The following is a 24,397-nucleotide window of genomic DNA, read 5'->3' as shown; positions in this document are numbered from 1 at the left end:
TTTTTCAACCAAAGTTCCGTTCGGAAGTTGGATGTCATTTTAGTAGCAAAATAGGCCAAATACTAGTGAGCATGGAGCAATCCTTGTGGCCTAGTTTTTCCGAGTAAGCTCCAATTATTAAGGAAAGGACGACATCACCTTTTGCAAAAGTGGCCAGGAGGTCGGCAATGAAACACTTAAAATGTGCATGAGTTCTTTTTTGTAAACTCATTACTCAAAAATTGCCAAGAGTTTTTATGAGTAGCGGGTAAGCACCATTCAGGTTGTTTCTTACATTCTTGACACAATAATGCACTGTTTAGAACTAGAAAGAGTGCCCTTGATGTAAGAGTCTTTAGTAATAAAATCGAAGTCCGTGGCTTTGACAGGGAGTGTACGGTGGGTATGCCCAGCGTGGATTGTGGGTATTGCACCCCGTGTCGTTCCCGCTGCGCATCAGCTGTCATCGCTTCGAAATCATCTCGCTGTGATGGAGTTTGTTCGGAGTGTTAGACGCAAAGCACAAGCCTGTACAATCATCATTCTTGCCGCTGCAAAATACTCCGATGAAAGATGAACAATTCTCAACTCTTTGTCCGCAAAATATGTAAAACTGTCAACTGATTACTTGAGTGGGTCGTAATGATGATATATCCTTGATTCTTTCCAACTGCATATCCACGATAGAAAGATCGGTTTTGGTTTTGTACAATTGGCTTTGATCTGCGGGTAAGTTTGTTTATTTATTTTCTTGTTCGGAACAACCTCTCGAATATATATCAAACTATAGCCTAATGCTGAAAGCCCTGGCAGAAGGTTTCCGACAGAAACTTCCCGCCCAAACATTTCGCAAATTTGTATTGAGGAAAGTGAAGGACTTGCAAACATCGTTACAATGTGGAGCCTTTGATCCATATTTTTACTAATGATGTCATCGTCGATTCTTTTCGTCTTGACTTAGTCTGGTTCCATTCTATGCAAATACAGCATTAAATAGAACAGGGAAAAGATGACAGGAAAATGAAATATCCACAAATAGAGCAGCGTAGAGTCTATTATGTTTGCCTTTTATAAGGTGCCTCTTAAAACACGAATTTCTTGCTTTCTGTAGCAACTTTTAGACAGACAATGTCGTCACTGTAATCTCCGGATTTTCCAGGCTTTAGAATCCTGATGAAACATCCTGAAATCAGGAAATATCCGATGACAAATCCTGCAATCAAGAAATATCCTGACAAATTTCACTCTTGAGAGAAGATTCAGTTCATTCCAGTGTCATTGTCTGTAGCCTCATTTCGTCCGTATACTGTTATGTGTTTTTTCAATAACTTGTCTGTTAAAAATTGGATTTTCAAGCCAACGTTAGCTTACTAAAACAACAAAACATCAAAAATGTGCAATGTTTTACACGTGGTCGCACAATAGCACACTTGATTTAAAGTCCCGAAACCACCTTCTTTTTTATGCGCTTATGCATCTGTGTTGGCTTTGGTATGATCACAATATCAATTGCATAGGCCTACTCATAACATGAATGATATGGAAATGTATATGGCAATGCGCACTATGTGGGAATAGTCACACGCTGGTTGCCAATATACAAGTATGCGTGACATAATTATGTGCATGGTATCTTTCCTACATACAAGTTGCTTGGTGTTATAGGTGTCTCTGCAGTGGTCACACGACATACGTGGCCCGACTTAACATTTCGAAAGACCTTACTTTCGTCGGGGGCACAGTGCATGGACCTTTGAAGTTTCCTTGCGGTCGACAGCAGCACATAGGTTCTGTTTGTTTATTAACAAATGTTTATTTACTATTCTGGACTGGTTCAATTATGCAAAGCAGGCGTGAAGTGGCGTGGATCTTCAGGCCTCCGTGCGAGAGCGTAACCATAGCCACTCGAGCGGCGCAAACCGACTGTCATCATTCGACTATAGCTCCATGATCCGACCACGCCGAAGACACCGACTTGATGATATTTCGAGTGAAATTGATCAGAATAAAAACACAACCCATGCAGATTTCCGTCTGCCATTGGTCACAGCGGGCATTCCAGGCATACCGTCTTGCCTTATTTGGATCGGTGGGCGTGGCTTGTGACGCTGCCTCGCTGCTGTGGTTTTCCTTAGGGTCGAGACCATGTGGGATTGCAGCCAGCTATCTACGGGGAATCGAGTCCTCGGGGAAAGCGGTGCGTATGTACGCTCAACAACCAGCACTTGATGGGAACAAAAGGGATTCTCTCGAGACAGTCCCAACCCCCACCAGAAGTCAGATTGCCTGCGCTGTGCACAATCTATATCGTGGCTGTCCGTCTGCACACTGTGTGGCAGTGTGTGTCATGAACACACGTTGTGGGTTACTCACGTGGGCCAACGCATAATAGGCGCTCAGTCACACGTTGCACGGACGCTTGAATTTTCTCCGATGAAGGGTCGGTTCATTCACATTGGGTCGTGCACTATCAAATCATCAACATTGTATTAATATAAATATATATTTTCTCGGTCAGTGTACATATACACACGGTGGTGGTAACAAGTCCACCGGTATACACCCTTCCTCCTTGAGTAAGCCCACCCTAAGTATATGACACCTGTACGGTGGTTAAAGCGACCAGACAGTGCCGACTAGGGGATGCATGTAAGACGTGCCAGTTTCCAGTCACGATCGTGCAAGTTTCTCACTTACCGTAGCGATTCCCCACTTGCCGGACGAATGATGATAAGACAAGGTGTCCCACTCACACTGTGAACTCTGCCGTGTACTGTCAAGCGCTGAAGTCATTCAACCCCAGGAGAAGTGATAGCTGAGCTTAGTTGAGTCTCAGAAACTGAGCCACGCGCCCTCACGCCGTCATCTTTTGACCTGGCCTGTACCGGCTCACTGCTCCGCATCATCCCTGGATAGTTTGCCCCTCTCCCCCCTTGTCCCCCTTGTCCCCCGTCTCGCACTCCACCAGTACGCCGACATAGTGTGTGTTACTATTAACACCAACTTCTCACAACTCCAACGCCGATCAGGACCAGCGGGTATCTCCCTGGCTGTGTTTCTGCTTGGCTACGGTACATCTCCAAGTGGTCGTTCATGTTTGGAATCCAAGACTCCCTCACAAGAGGCACAACAAACCTCAAAGAAGAACCCACTGGGACAGCTCAAGTAGGATCCATACGTAGTTGGATGCAGCCGAGCATGGTGGAACAAGGATCCAGGTAAACTCACCTGTCTTTCTCCGGACAGTTTTATTGTCTTCTATGTTCTAATTCCCAGCACCCCTTTTTTCCTCTAGTCTTGCCACTCGCTCCACATTTTTGTCAGGTACTCCTGGGATACCGAGTGTCTGGAGGAAAATAGATTTTGATGTCACTGTTCCCTTTCGGTTTGTCAATTCTGGTCGCAACACATAGCTCAGACGAGCACGTAGCTTCAGTTGTGTCGCTCACCGTGCGGACGGCGTGCGTGCTTGGCCGTCCTGTTTTCGCGATGATCCCGTGCGCTATCGCGAACCGATTACCGAAGGGAAAACATATTTACCCAGGCGACCGGTTGCCAAGTCCTTGGGACCGGGTGAGGTAAGACCCCCGACTTAGGCCTGGGACTTAGGTCACTAACTCTCGGTAATTTCCCCTTCCGCACTTTCTTCCCGACGTGTGTTCATGTAAGTCTACTGTGTGGACTTTTTCCCAACTTGCGTTTTTTTCTTATTCGTTGGTGTGTAGCTCCTGTGGGCTGGCTAGGGCACACTTCGAGAAACAACCGCCCAGTAATCTGCGAAAGAGCAATTTCTTTCATTTTGTCATCGCTCTGTATGACCGTGCTGGACAACCAGTGGAGATAGAGCGAACACAATTCATCGATTTCATCGAGAAAGAGAGGGTAAGTTCAGTACTTCAAAAAAACTTAGTCCACCGTCTTGGATGATATTCAGTCGGCCTAGATAGAGCTCACATTCATAACACGCATGCGAGAGAGGCCAAAGTCTGTGTACACAAACGTCACAACCGAAACCAAATCTCATTTTTGAATTCCATTCACCTGTCGATTGCACTGCCTATCAAGACCAATCAAGACCATAGGTTTATCCTCTCTTAATATCCAAACCACGCACGATAATCAAGAATTTCGTGCGCAGGTAGCATGCACACTGGCTGGCTACTCTATCTGTCTCGCCTCACCTTGCGCCTTGGTCTCGACGCAATGCCTGGGTAGACCCGCTCGACAACACGCACTGCAAATTTATGAAAAATTCCCCCGTCCAAGGACTTTCGCGTGTGGGTCGGCGAGTTTGCGATCTTTCGATCTGCAGTCTCGTCTCGAGACTAATAATCGCCAATATTTGGCAGCTGTGAGGACAGGCCAGCGGGCATGTCGATAATGCTGTCCGTTACGGCTACTCGGCCTGTTCCGTTACCCCTAAATTAATTTTCCTCGCTCGGAAACACGAATCCTTGATTCGTGGATGTTCATCTTCCCTTAATTCCCTCGTTTCGTTGCAGGAACCAGACAGTGCTAAAACGAACAATGGAATCCACTACAGATTACAACTTCTCTACAATAACGGTACGTTTCGCACTATTTTTGCCATAGAATAATGATTATCACATTCTTTTGTGGAAATTCGCTTGATTATAATGTTTTAGACTATAGCTTTATATAATTTGAACCCATAGTCTAGGTCGTATTGTTCTTAATTCTGAACATGATGTTTCATTTGGAAAGTCTCGGATTTCGAACATTTAATTTGAATAAAAATAAAACAAAAAAATCAAAGCGTCAAAAACCTCAAATATGGAAGAAATATCAGCATATTGGTTTATAATTATGTTTAGTACGTCACATCTTGAGAGAGACAGTTATGATAGAAAGGAAACATACTAAAGAATCATGGATGGAGTATGATGTCATTTGCAATCGCTTAGATCATACACTGTCATCTGTCGATGATGCTCAGCAAACAGGAAGCAGTATTGAGGAATCAAGGCTTTTTCATTTCCTCTCAGTCATAGTTCGAGATTCCCTGTCTGACTACCATGTAGCGCATACTGACAATCAAATCATGCACCGAGCGTGGCCAGCTGTTATTCAATTTACAGGCGAATGGGCCCCCATCTCTCTTCAAAATAGGATTAGTAAAACACCGATACAACCACATTCAAGGGTATACTCTAGAGTGAACACGTTCATCATACACACAGTGGTTATGTCGTGCACTTTGGACAGCATAAGAAACTGCCGATTTTTTCCCCTCTGTTTTACTGAAGAAGGCGTTTACCGCTCCGGGAAAACAATCGCCTAAGCGTAAATCTCCCGCATGGCCTCCGGGCCGCGAGCCGCTCGTGTACGGCAAGCGTCACTCTGTCCGTACGCTGACCTGCCGCTTATACTAAACAGCAACTCAAAACCCAAAAAATGCAGTACATGTGATATGCTTATTTTAATAAGTGCACCTCAGTGCAAGTGGCGAGGCCACGAGATTGGATTGTAGTCGACGCTTGACTGCACTCGTTATCATATCTGATGTGGAAGGCGCATTACTACTGATTAGAAAGATCAAACTACCATTAGTAGATTGAAGCTATGGATACAAATGCTGGAAGACCCAGAAACAATTAAATATTCAATTAATTCCCATAGTGTTTGCAAAAAACACACTACTGTACAGTCAAACGGCTTTCTGTATAAGTTTTGGTTGTGCCCTTTCTGTCCTAAGCCTTGTTTGTAACATATCACTTAGTCACTTTCGTCATTTTTTGGGTCAGATCAATGACTTGTTATGTGGAAGAGGCAATGTTAACAAATCTGACTATGCCGTGCACTTGTTGTATATATTTACCCTGATTTCTCAAATCAGCGACCGGAAGTTTCGAGAAACACACTGTCAACAAGTAAGCATGGGAAGAAATTATTCGTAAAACTGTCTCGTTAATATCAAGCTGGTCAAAAGAAAGTGATCCTTAAATATTAATTAAGGTAATAAAAATACATAAACTCAAACATATAATCATAACCGAAAGTTATGCCGTTATGACTTTTATTAGATAATGACTCCTCTTTTAAATATAGGTGCCAGGACGGAGCAGGATTTGTACGTCCGACTCATCGATTCCATGACAAAACAGGTAAGAACCAGACACCTTGTGGGCATATGCGCATGCTTCGGTTTAGTTCCAGTGCCTATCTGGCAGCACAATGCAACACGTTGGACCAATCACTGGCCTTCTTATGATTCAAACACATAAACCAGCGTTCCAGTTGGATAAATGGATGTATTCTCTTGGTGATGTTTGTCATGGAGACAACACCGCGTGACTGTATAGGTCCCTTGGTGTCTTTGAACACAAGCAATAGTATGAATGATTAAACCCAATGTTGAATGTGACGAGAGAGATGTTGGAAGCTGAATGTTGAAAGTTTGTTGATTCAGTTTGGTGATTTCTGATGTTTGGTGAAATTTTGTTGTGTATTAAAAAGTTACCAATATATTCTGCGTCGAAAATTTGCATAAAAGGCGATGCCACTTTTGAAATAATACTTTCGTGCCAGGTATCAACGGTGTAAATTACGTTAAATGGAACACATCTGTGTTGTGTTAAATTCCTGGTTACTTTTAAGCATTGGGGGAAAATGTTAAGGAGTTTTATCTGAATATTCCATGACGAATAGTCTAAGGGGACCATGCCATTTTTTTCATGCGAAGTGCCAGAACTTCCCCCACTTCACCATCGCGAGTTAGCTTAATCCTGCCCTCCGTTTCAATCGCTCATCACACGGTGTAAAGCCTCACAGTCCATGGGGGTGCACTGTTTGCTCGCACACACTGCAACTCAACTGCGGTTAAGAAGGTCTCAGTACCCCGAATCGATATATAATTAGATGTTAAACAACTTGAGTTTTTAAATAGACACTTTCACAACGGTATCCTGTGTGGACAGGATGAAGTTTACTGCCTCCTTACGAGCTACTAATCAATTGGCTTTCTCATCTTTTGTGTGGAGCTTTGTCAGTTTAAACGCTTATGTAGGTACTCAGTGGTTATAGGGCTAAAGTCCCACTGCGTACACTCGCTCTCTGTTGCGTCGTTAACGGCAGTGTTCCTCGACCCTGCGGCTCGTGTATCTACACGCACTTGTATCTCGCCTACGGTGGGCTTTGGATAGAAAGGCGCCAGAACCTCCAAGGATCATGACACAACTTAATGTAATCTTTGCTCGGAGTAGTTTGGCAATACTACCCCACAATCGTTTAGAAGTAGTAAACGCGCGTCGGAAATAGGTATTATCTCAGGCAACTAACTTGTCCAAGTTTTGAGCAAACGTGTCACGGCAGGGGTGATGTGCCCCTATGAATTCATAAACGTCATCGCCACAAATTTATTTTCATTTCATTAGTTGAATTATTATTACACTTTAAGCTGAAACCCATAAAGGTGAAAGTCACCTGTTTGTATTTAGGTTTGTTGAATAGCGGAAAACTTACCTTACAGTTGTTTTGCTGTGTTTTCTTTGCACTGTGTTCATCGAAACGTTTAGGAACTTCGTCAACAAAACTTTCAGCTCGCTTATTATTTGGGAAGTTTGCGACATTAAAGTGAACCATTGTCTAGGGAGGATTTTAAGAAATTACACGAAGGCCAACATTTTACAGTAAGATGTGAGTTAACGTTTCTTCTATACGTTAAAAGTAAACTTCTCCGTCGCATCTTGCTTAGGTCGTGGTCCGTTAACAAAAGAGAATGTTTGGAATGCTTGTGGAAACAGTTTTTCCCAAAGATCGTGGAAATCGCTAATAATCCCTGTGGTATCTTTCTTTGGTTACTTAAAATCGAAATTTCGAAAGGGATTTAAAAAATGATTTTGAAGTACTAGGCTTTTGTGTACCGTTGGATATCCTTGTGGAAGTCAGTGGTTACACTCAGTGCTCACCGATATGCGTTCGTTTCTGACATTGCCAACGTTTAATGTTTGCTTGTCAGTCTTCCCGCTGTTGTCTGTATCATCCAAATTTATACTCACAACATATCCATTTTCCCATCATTGTCAGCACCGTCATTACAATCATCACAGTCAGTGTGTCTACCTCACGTCTCGTCAAGACTGTTATTACTACAACAGTGCATCACGCACGGTAAACAGCTATTTCAATTTGGCGCTCCACACTACCAATTACTTGAGAGACACGCGCTAATACCAATACTCCCGAGATGGTTCCCCGCCTTCTCTGGGGTCCAATTCCACAAGAAATTGGCCGGTAAACCAGTTAACGAATCTTCAGAGACCAATCGCACGCGTTACGTCATTATGGTTTCTTAGGCGAGACGCGAGCGGAGTCGCGGAAATCCCCCGTCCGTGTTGTCGTAATTATACCCACCGCGGCTCACCGAATCGTCCGGGGAAAAAGGTACAAGTCGCCGGGGCGCATGGGGATGTTCATCGCGGTCGACTTAATCGTCAGAGAATGAGTTGGGGGAGAAAAATCATCAAATGCTACAATGACTTGATCTGTCAAGTTCACGTTTGCGTTATTAAGTGAAATTATAGACATACATTTTTGTCAATTTGTCTGATTTTTTAGCAGAATGATTAGGTTGATTTCTACAATTTTTTTTAGTGGTAGCACCTATTTGTTACCAAGTTCCTTTTCGTTGTTTTTTTCGCAACGTGCATTCGCTCCACAGAAAGTCTCACAGCGACGACATGATTGCAAATGAAACGAATATCATAAATCTGCTCTTTACTTAACCAAACTCAAATCATAAAGAAAAGAAAGATTGCCTTCATGTAATTAACCAAAGTGTACTACCAGTTAACCAAAATGACCTACGTCCTGGTACACAAACTATAAAGTTAGAGCTGAATTCATTGAAGTCACTCAACAATTTCGCAGAATTCTGAAATTATTATTTCGACTGAAGTAAATACATGCAGCCCAATATATCTGCTCGGCGGTTTCATGCACGTACATGTACATGTACATGTATGCAAGCCACGGGTGAGGTCACAATGGTCGAGTTTACACGCAGTTTCACCGCCATTTGCCAACGCTAAGTCTGCTTTGCTATCACCATATAAATGCATGATGCCACGGGTTTCATAAAACATTAATGCGACTTTCGCAGCTTGCACGGAGAGGTGAACTGCAAATGCGACAATGTCCTAATAAATATAGAAATTGCAAAAAATGAACCTGTTTTGATTAATGCTGTTTTCTTGATTAATACGTTTTCGTTCGGGAAAATTTCAGTTTATACTAGAGATGAAATGAAAATGCAGTTGGGAAACTTTGAAATGATTTGTTTGTTAAAATTTTTTTCATCCTCTTCTCGAACAAATTTCACACAATGTCTGTGTCTTGCGTTTCCCAGTGCCACGTCGACGACAGTATCATATTATGACCAAGAAAAATGAATATTTCTAACAAGCGTGTTTGCAAGGAAAACAAACACCTTGGTATCAGTGTTATTGGTGCTGTGAAAGTAGTTATAAAATTTCCTGTGGATATTGAGCTGTCCTGGGGTTGCTGTTGTAGTGAACAATATCAAGGCACGCACTCTGGCATGAGGCCTGAGGGCCAGCTACATAGTTAGTATCTACGCTCTTTCTTCATTTTTGGGCTTGCAATTTTCAATGCAGTCTGATGCAGTTAAAGACAGTTGAACTGAAGTTTCGAGTGAAAACATGCAGGGTCAAGTTTCCTTGTCAAAAACTCACCGAAATCGACTTGAGGAAGTGACTCAATTTTGAATATAACAATGGTAGTATGAGCGAGGTGGTTGGTTGGGGCAGAGTTGGTGATTATATCGAGATGGGAATTTTAAAATCAAAATTGGTACCATCCAAAAATTTGTAACGGCACATGGAACTCTGGTTACATGTCTGGCTGATCAAAACCTTCAAATTAATTGTGCTAGGGTAGTATATAGTCAATCTGCCGTGAATACCTTAATTTTTACTAATAGAGTACCAAAGTGACTACGTCACGCGCACAGTTGGGTGTGTAAAAGGCATTTGAGAGAGAATCAGCGCGTGAACTAACGTTAGCACGTACTCCATTCGTTTGTACTACACTTTCTGGCTCATAGTGACGTCACACTCTGGTACCTTATACCTTGAAATGAACTCCATTTCGCTATATTACTGCCGAGGTAGCCACTGTGATCTTTGTAACAACTATCAGTCCCATAACTGGTACCCTCTCAGTATAATGAGCTGTAAATTGTAGAAATGAAATTGTGCAGCCTATAGCGAGGCAAAAGAACACAGTGTCACGGCCAAATGTCAAAGGCGGAGAAAATGTGAGGGCTCATGAAACATTTGAACTTGTACTTCCTCCAAGAAAATCTGTTTTGAAACTCTGAGTTCCAGGGTATGTTGGACATTATCAATGATTTTCTTTAATAAACGTGAGTATTTTTATAAGAATTCGTTTTGCATCATCAACGTAAATGGAATGACGATCTAACAAATAAGGCTTAAGTGACTAACAAGCATTAAATTTCCTCTCACTTTCAGGATAAGTCATTACAATGACTTTACACTGAAATCGAAGACCCTTCCCCTTATAAGACATTATTTGCTGGGTTTGTCATGCACCTGTCCAAAGTCAATTAGCTATCTCGTGCCAATATCGCACAGCGCGTGCTTCCTGCTGATTGGTCAAAAGTTATCTGTCTTAGGTAAGATTTGATTGGCTATCCGGCTTTGAGTAAAAATAATTATGAAAAACACTTTGATGGCTGTCTCCTACTTTGTTATATCATTTTATTTTGTTGATTTCCCCTTTGTCGGTTGATCGTCATGTGATTTGTAAATCAACATTTATTTGGTCTAATTTACTGAATGCCTCGATGTTTTCTGACCAATCACCGGCCACCTTGGAGCGATCACTCGAAAATATACACCACGCCAGAATTCTGACGACGCAATGCAACTTGTGACCGTTCGTGTGTCAACAATTCAATGAAACAGTGCATTTTCGGGTGGAGATGAAACAGATTCACAAATATCGGAAGTCTACAATTTCAGGAAACATTTGTGGTCTGTATTTGCTGCAAAATCTTGAATATTTAGGCTAAATTAAAGAATCGGTTGTCCGCATTTCTGTTTCTAATTTGAGTGGAGCTTTTCTTGCTTATTTTGGTCTGGTACCCTTTCCATGGTCACGTTTGTTTTTAAGCCGATAACATCGTGTCGTAAAGATGTGCTCGCTAGCTGCCTAGATTTTTCAGGAACTCGTTTTGGAAACTTGTTAGGATGAAAATTCCCAGTGGTAGCGTTCAATTTATTTCAGTAATGTTTAATTTTTCCTGAAGTCCATTGATAAATGTTGTATTCAAAGTTAATATCGACATGCTTACTTACAAAATTCAAACAAAGGCCTTCCAAAAAATAGAAAGGAAATCTTTGGACAGCAATGTCACCGTGACGAAGAAAGACAAAAGTCAAAAGTTTTAGTTTATTGAATATTTCGTAAAACAATCTTGTTAGTGATATCGAGCCTCCTTTATTTCCTCCACAAAACTGTCAGACCTTCAGCCCTAACACACCTTATAAAACTGACCCCGGTAAGCTGAAAGTAACCTGCAACATTGTCCACATGTTAGTTGAATGACACTTTTCTGGTTAATGAACATGTAGGAAGGTCAATTTAAGTGGTGTTTTGCTGAGAAATTTAAGATTGATACCAATTTTGGCAATTGACGACAAACATGTTACATTAGATTGTTAGATTGCCATTGAAATATTTAAAATTGTTTTTAAAACTCAACTCCAAAAGGTCACATACAGAAATTCATGGTTAGAAGAGATAACATTAAGAATTCAAGTCTTGCACAGCAAATTAAAATAAATACCACAAACTAAATTCACAGCAAATGGTACATAGAAAGAGCTATCATCACAGAATTTTACTGTATCGCGAATTTAACTGGGGAAAAAGTTGATGTAAATCAAAATGAAACATTGAAAGGCATTTAAAATGAATATACATTAAAATGGATGACTTGTGTTCTGCTTGCCATCAGATCTGCCCAGTCAAACCCATGAATAAATTAATGTAAGTGCTTCATCAAAAGGCATTATACTTGCAACTCTTGGTATATCTAAGGATCAGTGTTAAGATTTATTCATCCAGGCTGTTTTGAACATCCTTTAAATAAGGAGACCATTTGTTCGGAAAATGTCTTGGAATAAAATGATGCATGGTTCCAAACGGAGACGTTGCATCGTAAATTTGGTAATAATTAAACTCTTACTTTTGTTGGAGAACAAAAGAATCCCATAGAATGGGCAGTCAACACAAGTTACTTTCAGTTTTATTTTCCAAGTTTATTTTCCATGTTAGTTCATTAACGTGAAATTGGAATGTACATGTGTATACCTGAAGCAGCATTAATTGGGCAATGTGTGAGTGTGCAGTGTGGCTAGAACAAGGACAGTAACACTATGGTGTAAGATATCGCGGTCTGGTTTCCCGCACTGCGTGCATGGTGGGATGCACATTCATGATGGATTAAAGGTCTCATGGATCTGACTGATCCCTGGCTGTAGATGCTATACAGCACTTGGCATGTGAGGAGTTTACTCGCCAGAGTCATCTGACCCGTACACCGACTGGCGACCCTAAGACAGATCAGATCAGAGGGATCTTATTGTACAGAGAGAAGCATTTAATGGGTAGCAGTATGTTCATTGAGCAAAATCATGGAAATGTATGAGCTATGCATGATTAAATTGGCTGAATCAAATTTGGGAACTTGTGATGGAAATTAAACATGTGTTTGTAGTCTTCTCGTAGTCATGTGAGTGCTGCACTTCATTTGTAAAAATTTACTATCGGAGTTCCTCCAATGACCTGAGGATTTACTTGCATTTATCATTCTATATTTTCAGAGATTGCATGATTTATTATTTATCCATCTGCTGCTGCAAACATTCATGCCACATTTGTCAATTTTTAAAAAAGTTTTTGTGGGGGAGCAGACAAGCGTGGCTGCAGAAAAATTCCCTCTTATTTAGATTTCACAGGAAAGTTGCGTAACGATAGCATTCAAGCTGCTCATTGATAACCTTTTGGAGATTTATACTGAATTCCTAACAAGTGGAAGTGTTCATGTATTAAGTAGTTTAAGTGGAACTATTTTGTTTCAGTCTGTGAAATGACTACAGCGTTGAAATACCTTGAAAATTACCCTGAAGGTAGCTAACCAGACTGTGCTGGTTTTTTTTTTTTTAGAAAAAGCCCAATTGACTGCATAGAAAATAGATTAACCTGCACTCCCATCTACATATGAAATGAAAGATGGATCACTCTCAGAGCTTTTTTAAATTGTGTTCTTGATCAGAAATTAACATACTGTATTTTGTCTTATTGTTCCCCAAACAGGCAATAACCTACGAAGGACAAGACAAAAACCCAGAGATGTGTAGGGTTCTTTTAACCCATGAAATAATGTGCAGGTAAGGATTTGAATAGGGCATCCGCATTCTGTTAAAATTCATTCCATCCCCTCTCCAAAAAATTTGAAGCAGAGGAAGGATTGGTGAGTAAGCCTGGCTGTTTAGCCGTCGGATAAGGGAAAGTCCCTGTACAGCTTTGGAAAAGCCAACTTGTAAGAGAAAATGGGATGGTGTGGGTAGGACTCTTTAAAAGCTTTGAAATTGCATGTATAAGGGTACAGACTACGGTACAAATTGTATGCATGTATGGGTTATCTTTTTATGTTGTGATTCTAAGGTGAAGATTTTGCTTGCTTGTGATCTTTTTCTGGCAAATTGTATTTGTGATGTATTTATGCAACTCCCAGAGGAGGGGTAGTACACTCTCAGTCTATGGCTTGGTTCCTTGATAGAAGTTTCAACCCTAAAGAGGGACAGGGGAACCAGACCTCAGTAATGGGATCCAAATAGCTTGTCAAGCACCCACCAGATTTGTTTGATTTTCTCATCACTGCCTGTCGTTGTTGGACACTGCCTTGGAAGAGTCAGAGAACACAAGTGAAGGGGCTTCGTTTGTTCGATTTTCTACCTAGCTTTTTTTTTGTGCTGAATAATTCACGGGGCGCTCTATATGTGTGCACGTTGCCACTGTACTTGACCCGGTAGTCTGCTTGTGCTGTGTACTGGACTCTCCACTGTGCACCAAGCAAGCAACCACTAGAGATTGCATCCTAGCTTGTCTGATGGCAGAAGGCGGGAGGAGTGTACAAGATGTGGCATCTCCATCACCGGGAGGACCCAGAAGAAGCCCCTCGGGAGACACTCCCGAGGTGTCTCTGCGTGAAAAGAGCATGGTTCTGTCTGCGCTTCATTGGAACCAGAAGAGGTTCTTTCTTGCTGTTCTCTCTGCGTCCCAAGCGGATGCGAGCAAGCCGTTGTTTGTTGGGACTGCACAAACTTTTGGGTGATTAACCTGTACAACAGCTGAAGGAGAGGGGGGAGTGTTGCATCTCCTTAATGTAAGCTGGAAAATGGGTGGTTTGACAGACTCGACTTCATGCTCTATTTGTTTCCATTGACGACAGATAGGTACTCATAACTTTGAAGGAAAAATGAGAGATGCTCAGAAAGTAAGTCTCACGGAAAATGGGGAGTGACAACTGCTCCAAAAAAAACATGTAGAATGTTTGGAGAGGTACAACAGAGAGCTAACTTGTTAGCATTGCAAATTTGCCCTGTCAAAATGTGGCCTCTTTATTCACATCTGAATCTTCTTGTTCAAATACAGTTAAGAAAAGAACACAGTTGTATTTGCCCAGTTGCTCTTTTGAATCTGCAGAGCATTGACATTTTCATCTTTCCAAATCAAATGCCATTTCCAAGAGCAAATATCATGCATACTTCAGGTCCCACCGCAGTTTTTCAGCTCAGAATGTAAACCTGTTATTTTAAAGATGATGACGTTGCCACATAACAAAGTTGAGTGCAGAGTACAGATGGCACCCTTTGTTCTTTTATCAAGATGAAAAAGAGATTATGTAATGTTTCCAATTCACCTGTCCTCAATAACGTGATTGGAAAATGCAAGTCTTGGCAAGGAGCTTATAACGCTCAATTTGTGTCATCTTTAAAGATCAATTGAATGTCGCTATCGCTACAAAGCATCATCAGTGCTGGCATCTCCTACATCCTAACCAAGCATATCAGGACACTGATAACAATCTGTACATCACGATGATTGCTTTAAGCTTGCCTATCATATTTTATTATCGACCATTCAAGTGGCAATCCAATATCCATTTTGTCGTGGGTGCGTGGGGTGAAAGTATCTAATCCTGGGATGCTGTTTCTCGCCTCGAGACCAGAACGCGATTAAGAAGCTTAAAGCTGTGCTTATAAAAAACAAAGAAGTAATCTCTTGAATGAAACCAGCCACAAAAAACAAAAAAACAAAACAAAAAAATACGCAAGGAGCTGCATTAGCAATAAGGAAATGTACACTCACATACAGAATCAGTGAATACGCACAGTTAATACCGGCTGCAGGCTAAATTTTCGGGACAAAAATAAGTTCTCTGAATAGGGGTTTAGTGAAGTTAAAGGCGAAAATGGATGCCTTGTGATAAGTCAGTCAGCTTTTTTTGTAATTAGTAATGTCAATGGCAAGTACTACTTATAGTTGGAAATGTCCCGAGATGAGAGGTTTGGAATGAAAAGCCTGGTTTTAAATTCTTTATCCTTTTAACTTGCTTTGTCACCCTTTCACATGGCTCCCTTTTACAAATATCAACCTTCTACATGGCTCCACAGTGCAAAATAAAACATTTAAAGTAAGAGTCCCGAAGTTTAATTTGCTCTGGTTACACTTAATGGTCAAATTTGTGATGCAACGGGAGGAAATCTAGAAATTCTCAATTTTGTAGAAGTAGGGCTGGGTAAATTTGAATAATTCACTATTTTACCTTCAATTCGATTGAATATCTGAATATTTGGTTGTACTTACTGGCAGATTGTTGATGAACAAACCATATATATACAAAATCAGTTGCAATAATGCATACTATTGTACATCATGATCAATTTAATAGCTTCTCCCATCTTGGAGTATCTCCAGCCATGATTTAGCAAGATTTAAGAGATGAACAATACTTCTTGCACTGTTGAAAATTTCTATACCTTTTGAATTGTTTAATGAATAATTTACTTTTTAAATTTGTTAAAGGTTTCTGTTACTTTTCATTTGAAGCTGGTTGAAACAAGCCTCCATAGTGCAATTTTTCTCATTTAAACCAAAAGATAAATTTCCCTTTTCATGATTGTAGCATTTGAATATTCAAATTCGGAGAATAATATTTGAATATTGAATAATCGGATAAATGAATAAATTGGATATTCAGCACAGCCCTATGTAGAATGTGGGTAGTGAAATAAGGTAACATGTGTGGTAAAATTGTCTTTCCTGTATCCAGTCGTTGCTGTGACAAAAAGAGTTGTGGAAACCGAAATGAAACGCCATCAGATCCGGTCATCATTGACAGGTAAGTGAAAAATACCTCAATCAATCATTCTGCTCCTAAGCGCGTTCTAGTCAATTCTTGTTTTCCCACTGTCTTGATGGGTTTTGGACAAGAGGAAAAATGTCAGCTTAACTTGTAGGCCTACATATTTATTAAGGACTGTGAAATGGTGTCTTTTTTTTCATAGTCTTTACCAAACTTACTGTGCCTCATTTAAATGCTGTTCAGAGAGATAAGAGGAAATGGAGCTTCACCATAGCAGCCATCTTTCCGATATCTGCTTTTGGAGCGGCTATTCCTGTGTATCCCTGTGGAAACAAAAAACTCTTACCAGAAAAATGGCTGCCATGCAGAACCTCTATCTTAAAGTAATGTTGTAGAAGTCTTGACATTTTACATGCAATTTAAGTCAAATCGTCTAGAGTTTATTTCCATAACCCTTTAGATTGACTTTGGTAATTTGGAAGTAAAATGTTGAAAATATCAGCTTGCTACATGTTCATTAGGAGTTAGCGTAACATGATTAAGCACATAGATAACATATTGATGCCATTCTGGTGATTTTTTACAAGATGTTGAGTGACAGGATGTGCCCTTGGGAAAAAAGAATCAAAAGGTGCAAACCGCTTAGTCCTAAAAAGGTTGTGCATGTTGTAGAATATTCAGAGTTCCTGTACTATTTGTCTGAGATGGATCAGAACTTTTGTCACCACAGACATGTTCTAACCTACATTGTATTTTGAGCCCGCTGAACTGGTCCTACCATGTATGTGTCTCGATCAGAGCAATATGAATTTAGATTGCAATCACACACCAACAACCTGCTACTTAAACAGTTAATTCTATGTGTTCTTGAAGTTGCTTAGGCATGTAACCCTAACCTAATTTCTCTGGGTTCAGTGAACCAAATGTCATCAATCCAGAAAGTAAGTTTTAAAACATCCCGTCACATTTCTGCAACAAGGTCTCAAATGATGGGGTAAGCAGAGATCCCACAATTCCCTCCTCTGATCTGTTCACCAGTCACTTTAAACATACCTCACCATCACAGATGTGATCATACTGATTTTCAATTTTCCTTGTAACTCATTTGTTTTGAATATTCTTAAAATTGTCAAAATCACAATTTGAAAATTAACATTTGCTAAAGAAAATAGTGTCACTTCTGTGGTCAATATTTGCTGTGAAAAATGCAGACTCCTAACGAAACTTGTTCATGATTTCTAGTTGTCTCATTTTGTGTGCACTTTGTACCAGTCGGTGAACTTTCTTGTTTCCACATCAACCAGCCACTAGTGTTAGGCACTTCTGAAAAAAAAATTCAAGATCTTTTATGATGAACAAAAAACAACTGTATAAAAGGCTGTAGAGGTTTGAGTTGACACAGCTGAGGGTGTAGTAATACCATCCTCTCCTTGTGGGTCTTGCTGTGGTTAGTGGACCCCAGTAGCTGGTAGGCCTCACTAGTTAGTTTTCTGCTAAGGTCATCAATTTCAGGGAGTATTGGCTGTTCTTTAAATCAGATTACACCTGTCAGATTTGGCAGCGCGTAGAGTCATCCCCAATTCAAGGAAAGAAAATCTGAAAGTGAAACAAACTTAATAATAGAAGCCACTTTATTAATGAGTTTGTGTCTTTGATGTACGGTAGAAGAAAACAAATGGTAAAACAATCACTTTTCATTGTTTGATTTGATGTTACTTCCAACTTAACAATTTTTTTAATTGTTTGAATATCTGTGGTGTAAAACTACTGTTTTAAACCGTAGGGATTTGCTGTTGTTTAGTTTCTCTGAAAGTTTTGGAACAGGAAAAGTGATTGTAAAGTGGTCTCCATTAAATACCTTCATCAGTGCCTCAATTTGAAAATGACAAGATTTAAATGGAAGTCCATCTGGATGACAGATTATCAGTTTACACCTTGCAAATTTGATAGAGGGGTCAAATAAAGTCAGGTTATTGCTTGTCAGGCTGAGACTTGAGCAAGTAAATGTAACATAAAAGTACTGGATGGCTTCTCTTACTCTGATTCGAAATTCGAATGTCGCTGCAGGTCAGGTTAGGTCAGGTCGGGCCAATTCAAATTAAGTTGGGTCTAGTGACCTTTGATTGGTGAGCCATTGCACAGAATATTTTATTGAAAATGTACACTGCATGTTTAGTTTAGAGTGTCTGTTGGATAGATTTGTCATTTAAGCCACTTTAAATCTTACAACTGAGAGGTCAGGTCAACTCAGGTAGGTCAGGTCAAGTCAGGTCAACTCAAGTTGGTAAAGGTTGTGTGTTCCCATTGGTAGGCAGATACCTCCTCATGCATTATTGATGAATCTCCTTCTGCTTGATGGACTCTACTCCCCCAGTCTCTTCCTCACCTAATTGAATTGGCTGATTGGCAATCTCCATGAAATTGCCTTGGTTGTAGGTGCTTCAGCGTGCGTCGGCAAGGCCAGGCTTTCCCCTCTGCCATCAGTCTCATTTGCATCAGAAAGCTAATCGTACCATGAATCTTTAATTGGTAACTTGATACCGAAATTCACAGGATAATTTTAACATAATAAGATATACATGTATTTCAAATTTTTTTCCTGTGGGTCAAACTTCTGTGTACTTCCTTTTTTTGGATATGGTTTAGTGGTTTCTCACAACCACAAGCCAATTCAAAAGATATTTCATCACTTAAGATTAATCATTTATAATATATATTTTTTAATGACTGTATGGCAAAATCGTTACGGCAAAATGCTTGACTAGCTGTTGGGCTATTCTGAATGTAAGTTGTCATAGCAAGATGTGCTCATTTCGCTAACATTTGAATTCATAATGCTGCTTTGACACATAATTACATATGAAAAAATTACAATCAAAATATTGCCGTCCTGAGAAAATTTGCTGCATTAGTTAAGCATATTAATTAATACTTCCTTAATTGTTTTTCCCTTGACATATAAATTGTAGAAGAATTCCAGCCTCAGAGACAGCTTCATTACTTATACTTTGAAGTTCCTTAACTGTTGTTTAGACCTAGGGCTTGAGATGACCTTGTAGAATCCTCACCATAGGTAACTAGTGCAAGACCCTCTCATTAAGTTATCCCAGAAGGTTGCTTTTGTGCCTATTTCAGCCAGACCCACTACTAACAGGGTTTGGTTTCACTTTTTTATTCCCTTGAGTGGAGAGTCCAGTACCATGGGCATTTTTAGGGAGTTACTTTATTGATCAGTGAATGAACATGTAGAGAATTTACTAGATTTGATAGTAGGATGATTCCAGAAATTAAGGTTCCATAATGTTTTGTGTCCCTGTCAAATCTGACATATGATTTAGTAAGTTTAGAACACATTTTCTAATTTCCAAGAGTGATGAATTAATGCAAATTTCCTGCCAGACAAGTTGTATTGGTTTAAATCGATTCATGTGATATTTCCATGTCAAATAACAAAGGTCAGATGTAACAGGGGCACAAAAATATCACTCTTTTGGACCCCTGGAATTTCCCACTAAGTAAAATACAAAAAAATAAAAATTGGGCCATGGTAGTTTTTAAATTCTGGTCCCAATATTTAGGAGTCTCTCTCAGGTCTTTGTCGTTATGGAGAAGTCTTTGTTCTTTTCTCTCTGTTTTTGTTGTTTGTGTCACTGTTTTGAAAGATAAAATTGTGGCAAGGATACATTTTTTTATGCTCATTATGTTGTCATTGGCTAGCTCCATGACCTTTGACCTTTGTCAAGAAGCACTTTGTAAACGCTGTATCCTGGACATCTGCAACTCTCATCATCTGGACAAGCAAATAGCCTCATATATCAGCCAGAATTAATCTTCTGCAATCTGCTCTAAAGGTCTGACTTACAGTTTCTTGAAGGGCATGTGTTTGACCTGTGACATCCGACATTAAAGAGTCATTAACATTACTCCAAGCTCCCCATTTTTTTTTTGAAGGGAGTCATGTTTTAGCTGTGTTGTGATAGGATATATCTGGGTTAATCTGATGACCGTGTTGTACTGTGCATGGCTAGATAACACAGATGGAAGCAGAAACAATGAAACATGAAATGGTTTATGAGGTTTCTATTGTTTGTTACCATTACCTTTTTCCTGAACATGGTAATTTTGCCCAGGGAACATGTCTGTTTCTGCATAAACTTGATACAAGCAAGAAATATTGAAACAACGATATGTCCAACTTCAGGGAATCGACGCCACTTGTGAATAAAAAGGCCAGACAGGCTGATGCACTTTTGCCCAGGATGTAGTCAGGAAATGAAATTTCAAATGGGTATTACTATTAGATTGAAGAAGTGCTCGTAGGGAGAAAAAGCCCCTACTGGTGAAACAGTGGCTAGCCAGCGACAGACAGAATCCAAATTCTATGAATATAAGGGAATCTAAAGTGCAAGGCACCTTGGTTTGATTGTATAGCGATCCACTAATGTCTGACGGGCTTAGATGCGAGGACTGTGAAAGGGATCAAACAAATCTGGTGTGGGAGGATTTCTTGGTGTGATGGGCCGCAGTCCCAGGCGAGCAGGGGAGTGGATGGTGGGGGAGAGGGTCATCACTACTAGCACCATCCATGTAAAGCACCGTCAATGAGGCATGACATAACTGAGCTGTCTTGGTGGAGTAGAGGCTGGGATTGTTGGTAGTACTCTCCTTCCCTGGCTTGTTTTGCCTTCCCTGTCCCCCATCAAAGTGGTTGCATATTTTTGGTTCACCTTTCTCTAGGGTGTACAGTTGCATGGCTTGTATCCCATGGCATCAGGAAGTCCTTCCACAACAAGTAAGGGGAAGTGATTTGTGGGTGGATTTCCTTTATTATGTGTTATTCATGTAAACCTGATTCCCCTCAGCCTTGGGATGAGTCGAAACATACACATTAAATGACATTTCAGAACAATTAAATGTTGCCTGAAAAATGGAAATTATTTTGTAATGTTTACAGGTATGTGCCATCATTACTCTGTACGAACAGGCCGTTTACTGTACTATATGGTTTGGAAAATGTACTAAAACAAAAGTTGATTGACAGAACTTTGAAAAACTAATGCACTAGATAGACCAAAGCGGTGAAACAGTTAATTATGGACGGAATGTTTGTCTACAGTGTGAAGACAATGGAGAATGTTTTGTGAATAGAAACTCAGAGCAAGTACACTGTTTGATACCTTGGTTTTAAGAGTCGCTTTGTGTACTTTGACCATTGTAAATGTCTTTTTATGCTGGACCAATTTGTGTTTTCCTAAAGTACGGTGGCATTGCACTCTGGCTTGTAAGTGCCCCTTAATACCAGTCCACTCTGTCAATTTACATCACTGATTAGGGACATTTTAAGTTCACTTCTGCCTGATTAAATCGCCATAGTCCAGTCTTTTTGGGAAGAGGAAGAACGCACCATTCCAACATCCATAAAACCTTTTTGTTCCAGGGAGATGGGTGGATCCCAGTCAAGAGCTAACAACCTTGACTTGGCTTGAGCAGGTTTTCAAGTCAAGAGATGTCACAGCTAGCAACCCGCGCTGCCTTAATATGACATGGCTGTATCTGGTTCCCCGCTTCACTAATGCACTGGATTTTTTTTTTGTATTTGGGCACCATCCTATAGTTAGCCCCATCCTTTTAAAGCCCATTAGGCTGTGCTGAGCATGTGGCGGCAGGGTTTGTAATAGACGCTGATGAAATTGACTCAGGCAGGGGGATGAGCCTCGTCCGTGGCCGCGGTCTGTGTTTACCTTTCCTGCTCCTTTCTTTGCTCTCCAATTTGAACGATCTTCCCTCCATCTGCCATTGTGTGGTATTGTCTTGCCATCCATTGGGCTTCTCTGAGGTACAGCTAATCCACCTCCTCAGGGAGTTACTTTCTTTGCTTGCTTCTCCTTCTCCCCGCTTGCTCGTCTTCGTCCATCTTTCCTGTCTCTATCCTCAACCCCCCCTCATCTTGGCTATCCTATAGTGGCACTGTCACGATACACAACAGTTCCTTCATAACCCTGGCTGGTATATTCAATGTAGGCTGCTTGTTCTTCTTAGTATTCCCATGGTGAACTTACTATATCAGTGCTTCTCAATAGATACAATGGTTTTAATGTACTATGAACAAAATGTACTTGTGTCCAATTATGCGTACATATTGGGTAAGCTTCTCATTTATTAAGTTATTGATATTGGATAGTCTTACTAATTACGTTGACAGTGCTTTTTGATGTCTTGTTTTAGAAGCTATTGAGCTGAATTAAGAATGTTGCCGGTTAGGATTTGTTTGCCATTATCACTGATTGATGTATGTAGCATTGCTCCGTCCATTGCATATTCTGTGCTTGCTGTTTGTGCTGATCAGTATAAAAATTACATCTGTACCAGCGTATTCCAGAGTCATAAATTTTCTTTCGGTGTAGACTTTCAGGCGCTGGAATAATACCTCTCCCACATGGTAGGCATTTGCCAAAGGATGACACAGAAATCTTGAGTTGTCAGAGACTTATTTGATACGTATGTCACCAGGAAAAAATTCCATCATTGAATTGTAGGTCTTTAAACCTACTGCTGTAGAGTGAATTTTACGTGGGTCATGATCTTAAAACGTGCTTTCTGCAGGTTGTTGGAGCTTCTGGTTTATAACCTGAGTAATACAGCTGGCATTAAACTTACTTCCTTTCTGGACTTGAAGATGGATCAAAGTAGGATATGAATGTGAAAGGTGGGAGATGATACCACATTGATAAAAATCATCTGACATCACGTGAAGAACTGCCCAACTCTCTGTTCAAAATGATTGAGTTCATGAGTATGCAATTCGTAATTTGGGGTACTTGAAAGCAGGGCAGATTGTATCATGAAGTACACCATGCTTAGAGTGTCACTTCTAGAGAACTTGATATACACTGTGTAATAGCTTGTTCAGTCCAAACCTACTTGTATTAGGTACTCAAGTGCACCAAACCAACCCAAACTCCAAAAAAGAAGAACGAGGAAAAGAAAAGGAAACGGATATTCATATGAGAGTGATTGATGGCAGCTGAAAAATACCCACCCTAAATGCAATTATGCCATGGCAACATTCCTTGTAAAATGAGGTTCTTTTGGTGGTTAGGAACACCTCGGGATAATCACACAAGTATTCTTGGACAAGAAGAAAAGTCCTGTTAGGGCACGCAAGCAGAAACCACTAGTTAAGAGGGTTGTGTTGAGTGACTTCATCCCTTCTCATTTCTTGTCAGATGTTTCAGTCAGCTTGTGGTCCAGACTGGGCTCATAATTCAGTATTGTAGAGAGTAGCGTCAAACTGAGAGTCACCATTACAGACACCTTGAAAACTTTCCGAAAAGAGGTGATGGCTCAAGTTAGAGACTTATAATCATATTGTTCACTGCTTGAATGGAAGCAAAATCATGAAAATTGTATTTGTAAGTTTCTTCTTCAAAAGTAGGTTTACTTTTATGTGTCCGTTACTGAATCTACTGGATGCAAACTTTTGTTTAGATTGAAATAAAATTTTCTTGTCTCCTGTGACTGAAGAAGTTGGAAACAATAGGAAAGCTTTCTAATTTAAGGATATTTTTAATTCATAAGGACAATTTAGAGTTACAATTTTTTACAAGTTGAAAAGGAAGATCGGTCTATTCTTATGGTGCATTTTCATCCTAGTGTTGATAGTATCTGCCTGATTTCTTTCCTTGTAAAAGCCCAGTTGTTCTAGTCGAATGTATTCCTGTTTTTTGTAGTATTGATCAAGCTTGATGGATTGTGCAGACAGAAGGATCTGGTGTCTTCTTAGTTTTTGTTCATTCAGTCTTGCTACTGTTAAACCCTTCCAATATTACCATCAAATATCCCCCTTGTTCTCGTCGTAGGTCATCATCATCAATTGGTGTCAAAAGTACAACACTCTGTGTTGTCCCTGGGGTGTAGGTGAATGTTCTGTTTGCAGAATTCATGTAAGAAATTCTCTGTAGCACTGGTTAGGACAGT

General features: G+C 40.3%; 1 protein-coding gene across 6 annotated transcripts in view; it reads left to right on the top strand.

Annotated features, from left to right (window-relative positions):
- Nucleotides 1-123: 123 nt before the first annotated feature.
- LOC110973883 (transcription factor COE3-like) overlaps nucleotides 124-24,397 on the top strand; it is a 95,730-nt gene continuing 71,456 nt past the window's right edge. For 2 of the 6 annotated variants that reach the window (XM_087145252.1, XM_087145251.1), the window contains exons 1-6: nucleotides 3,269-3,557; nucleotides 3,705-3,861; nucleotides 4,482-4,545; nucleotides 6,049-6,104; nucleotides 13,366-13,439; nucleotides 16,388-16,456. In XM_087145252.1, the coding sequence (XP_087001378.1) occupies nucleotides 3,346-3,557; nucleotides 3,705-3,861; nucleotides 4,482-4,545; nucleotides 6,049-6,104; nucleotides 13,366-13,439; nucleotides 16,388-16,456 (632 nt within the window). In that variant the 5' untranslated portion in view covers nucleotides 3,269-3,345. Of the gene's footprint in view, nucleotides 3,198-3,268; nucleotides 3,558-3,704; nucleotides 3,862-4,481; nucleotides 4,546-6,048; nucleotides 6,105-10,871; nucleotides 11,019-13,365; nucleotides 13,440-16,387; nucleotides 16,457-24,397 lie in introns of those variants that run through there. The other 4 variants (XM_022225083.2, XM_022225086.2, XM_087145253.1 and 1 more) reach the window with 4 other exon arrangements.

This window comes from Acanthaster planci, linkage group LG13 (assembly GCF_054643075.1).
Source record: "Acanthaster planci isolate LZ-2023a linkage group LG13, COTS_SCS, whole genome shotgun sequence".
Lineage (NCBI taxonomy): Eukaryota > Metazoa > Echinodermata > Asteroidea > Valvatida > Acanthasteridae > Acanthaster > Acanthaster planci.
This window is presented reverse-complemented; position numbering and strand designations above follow the sequence as displayed.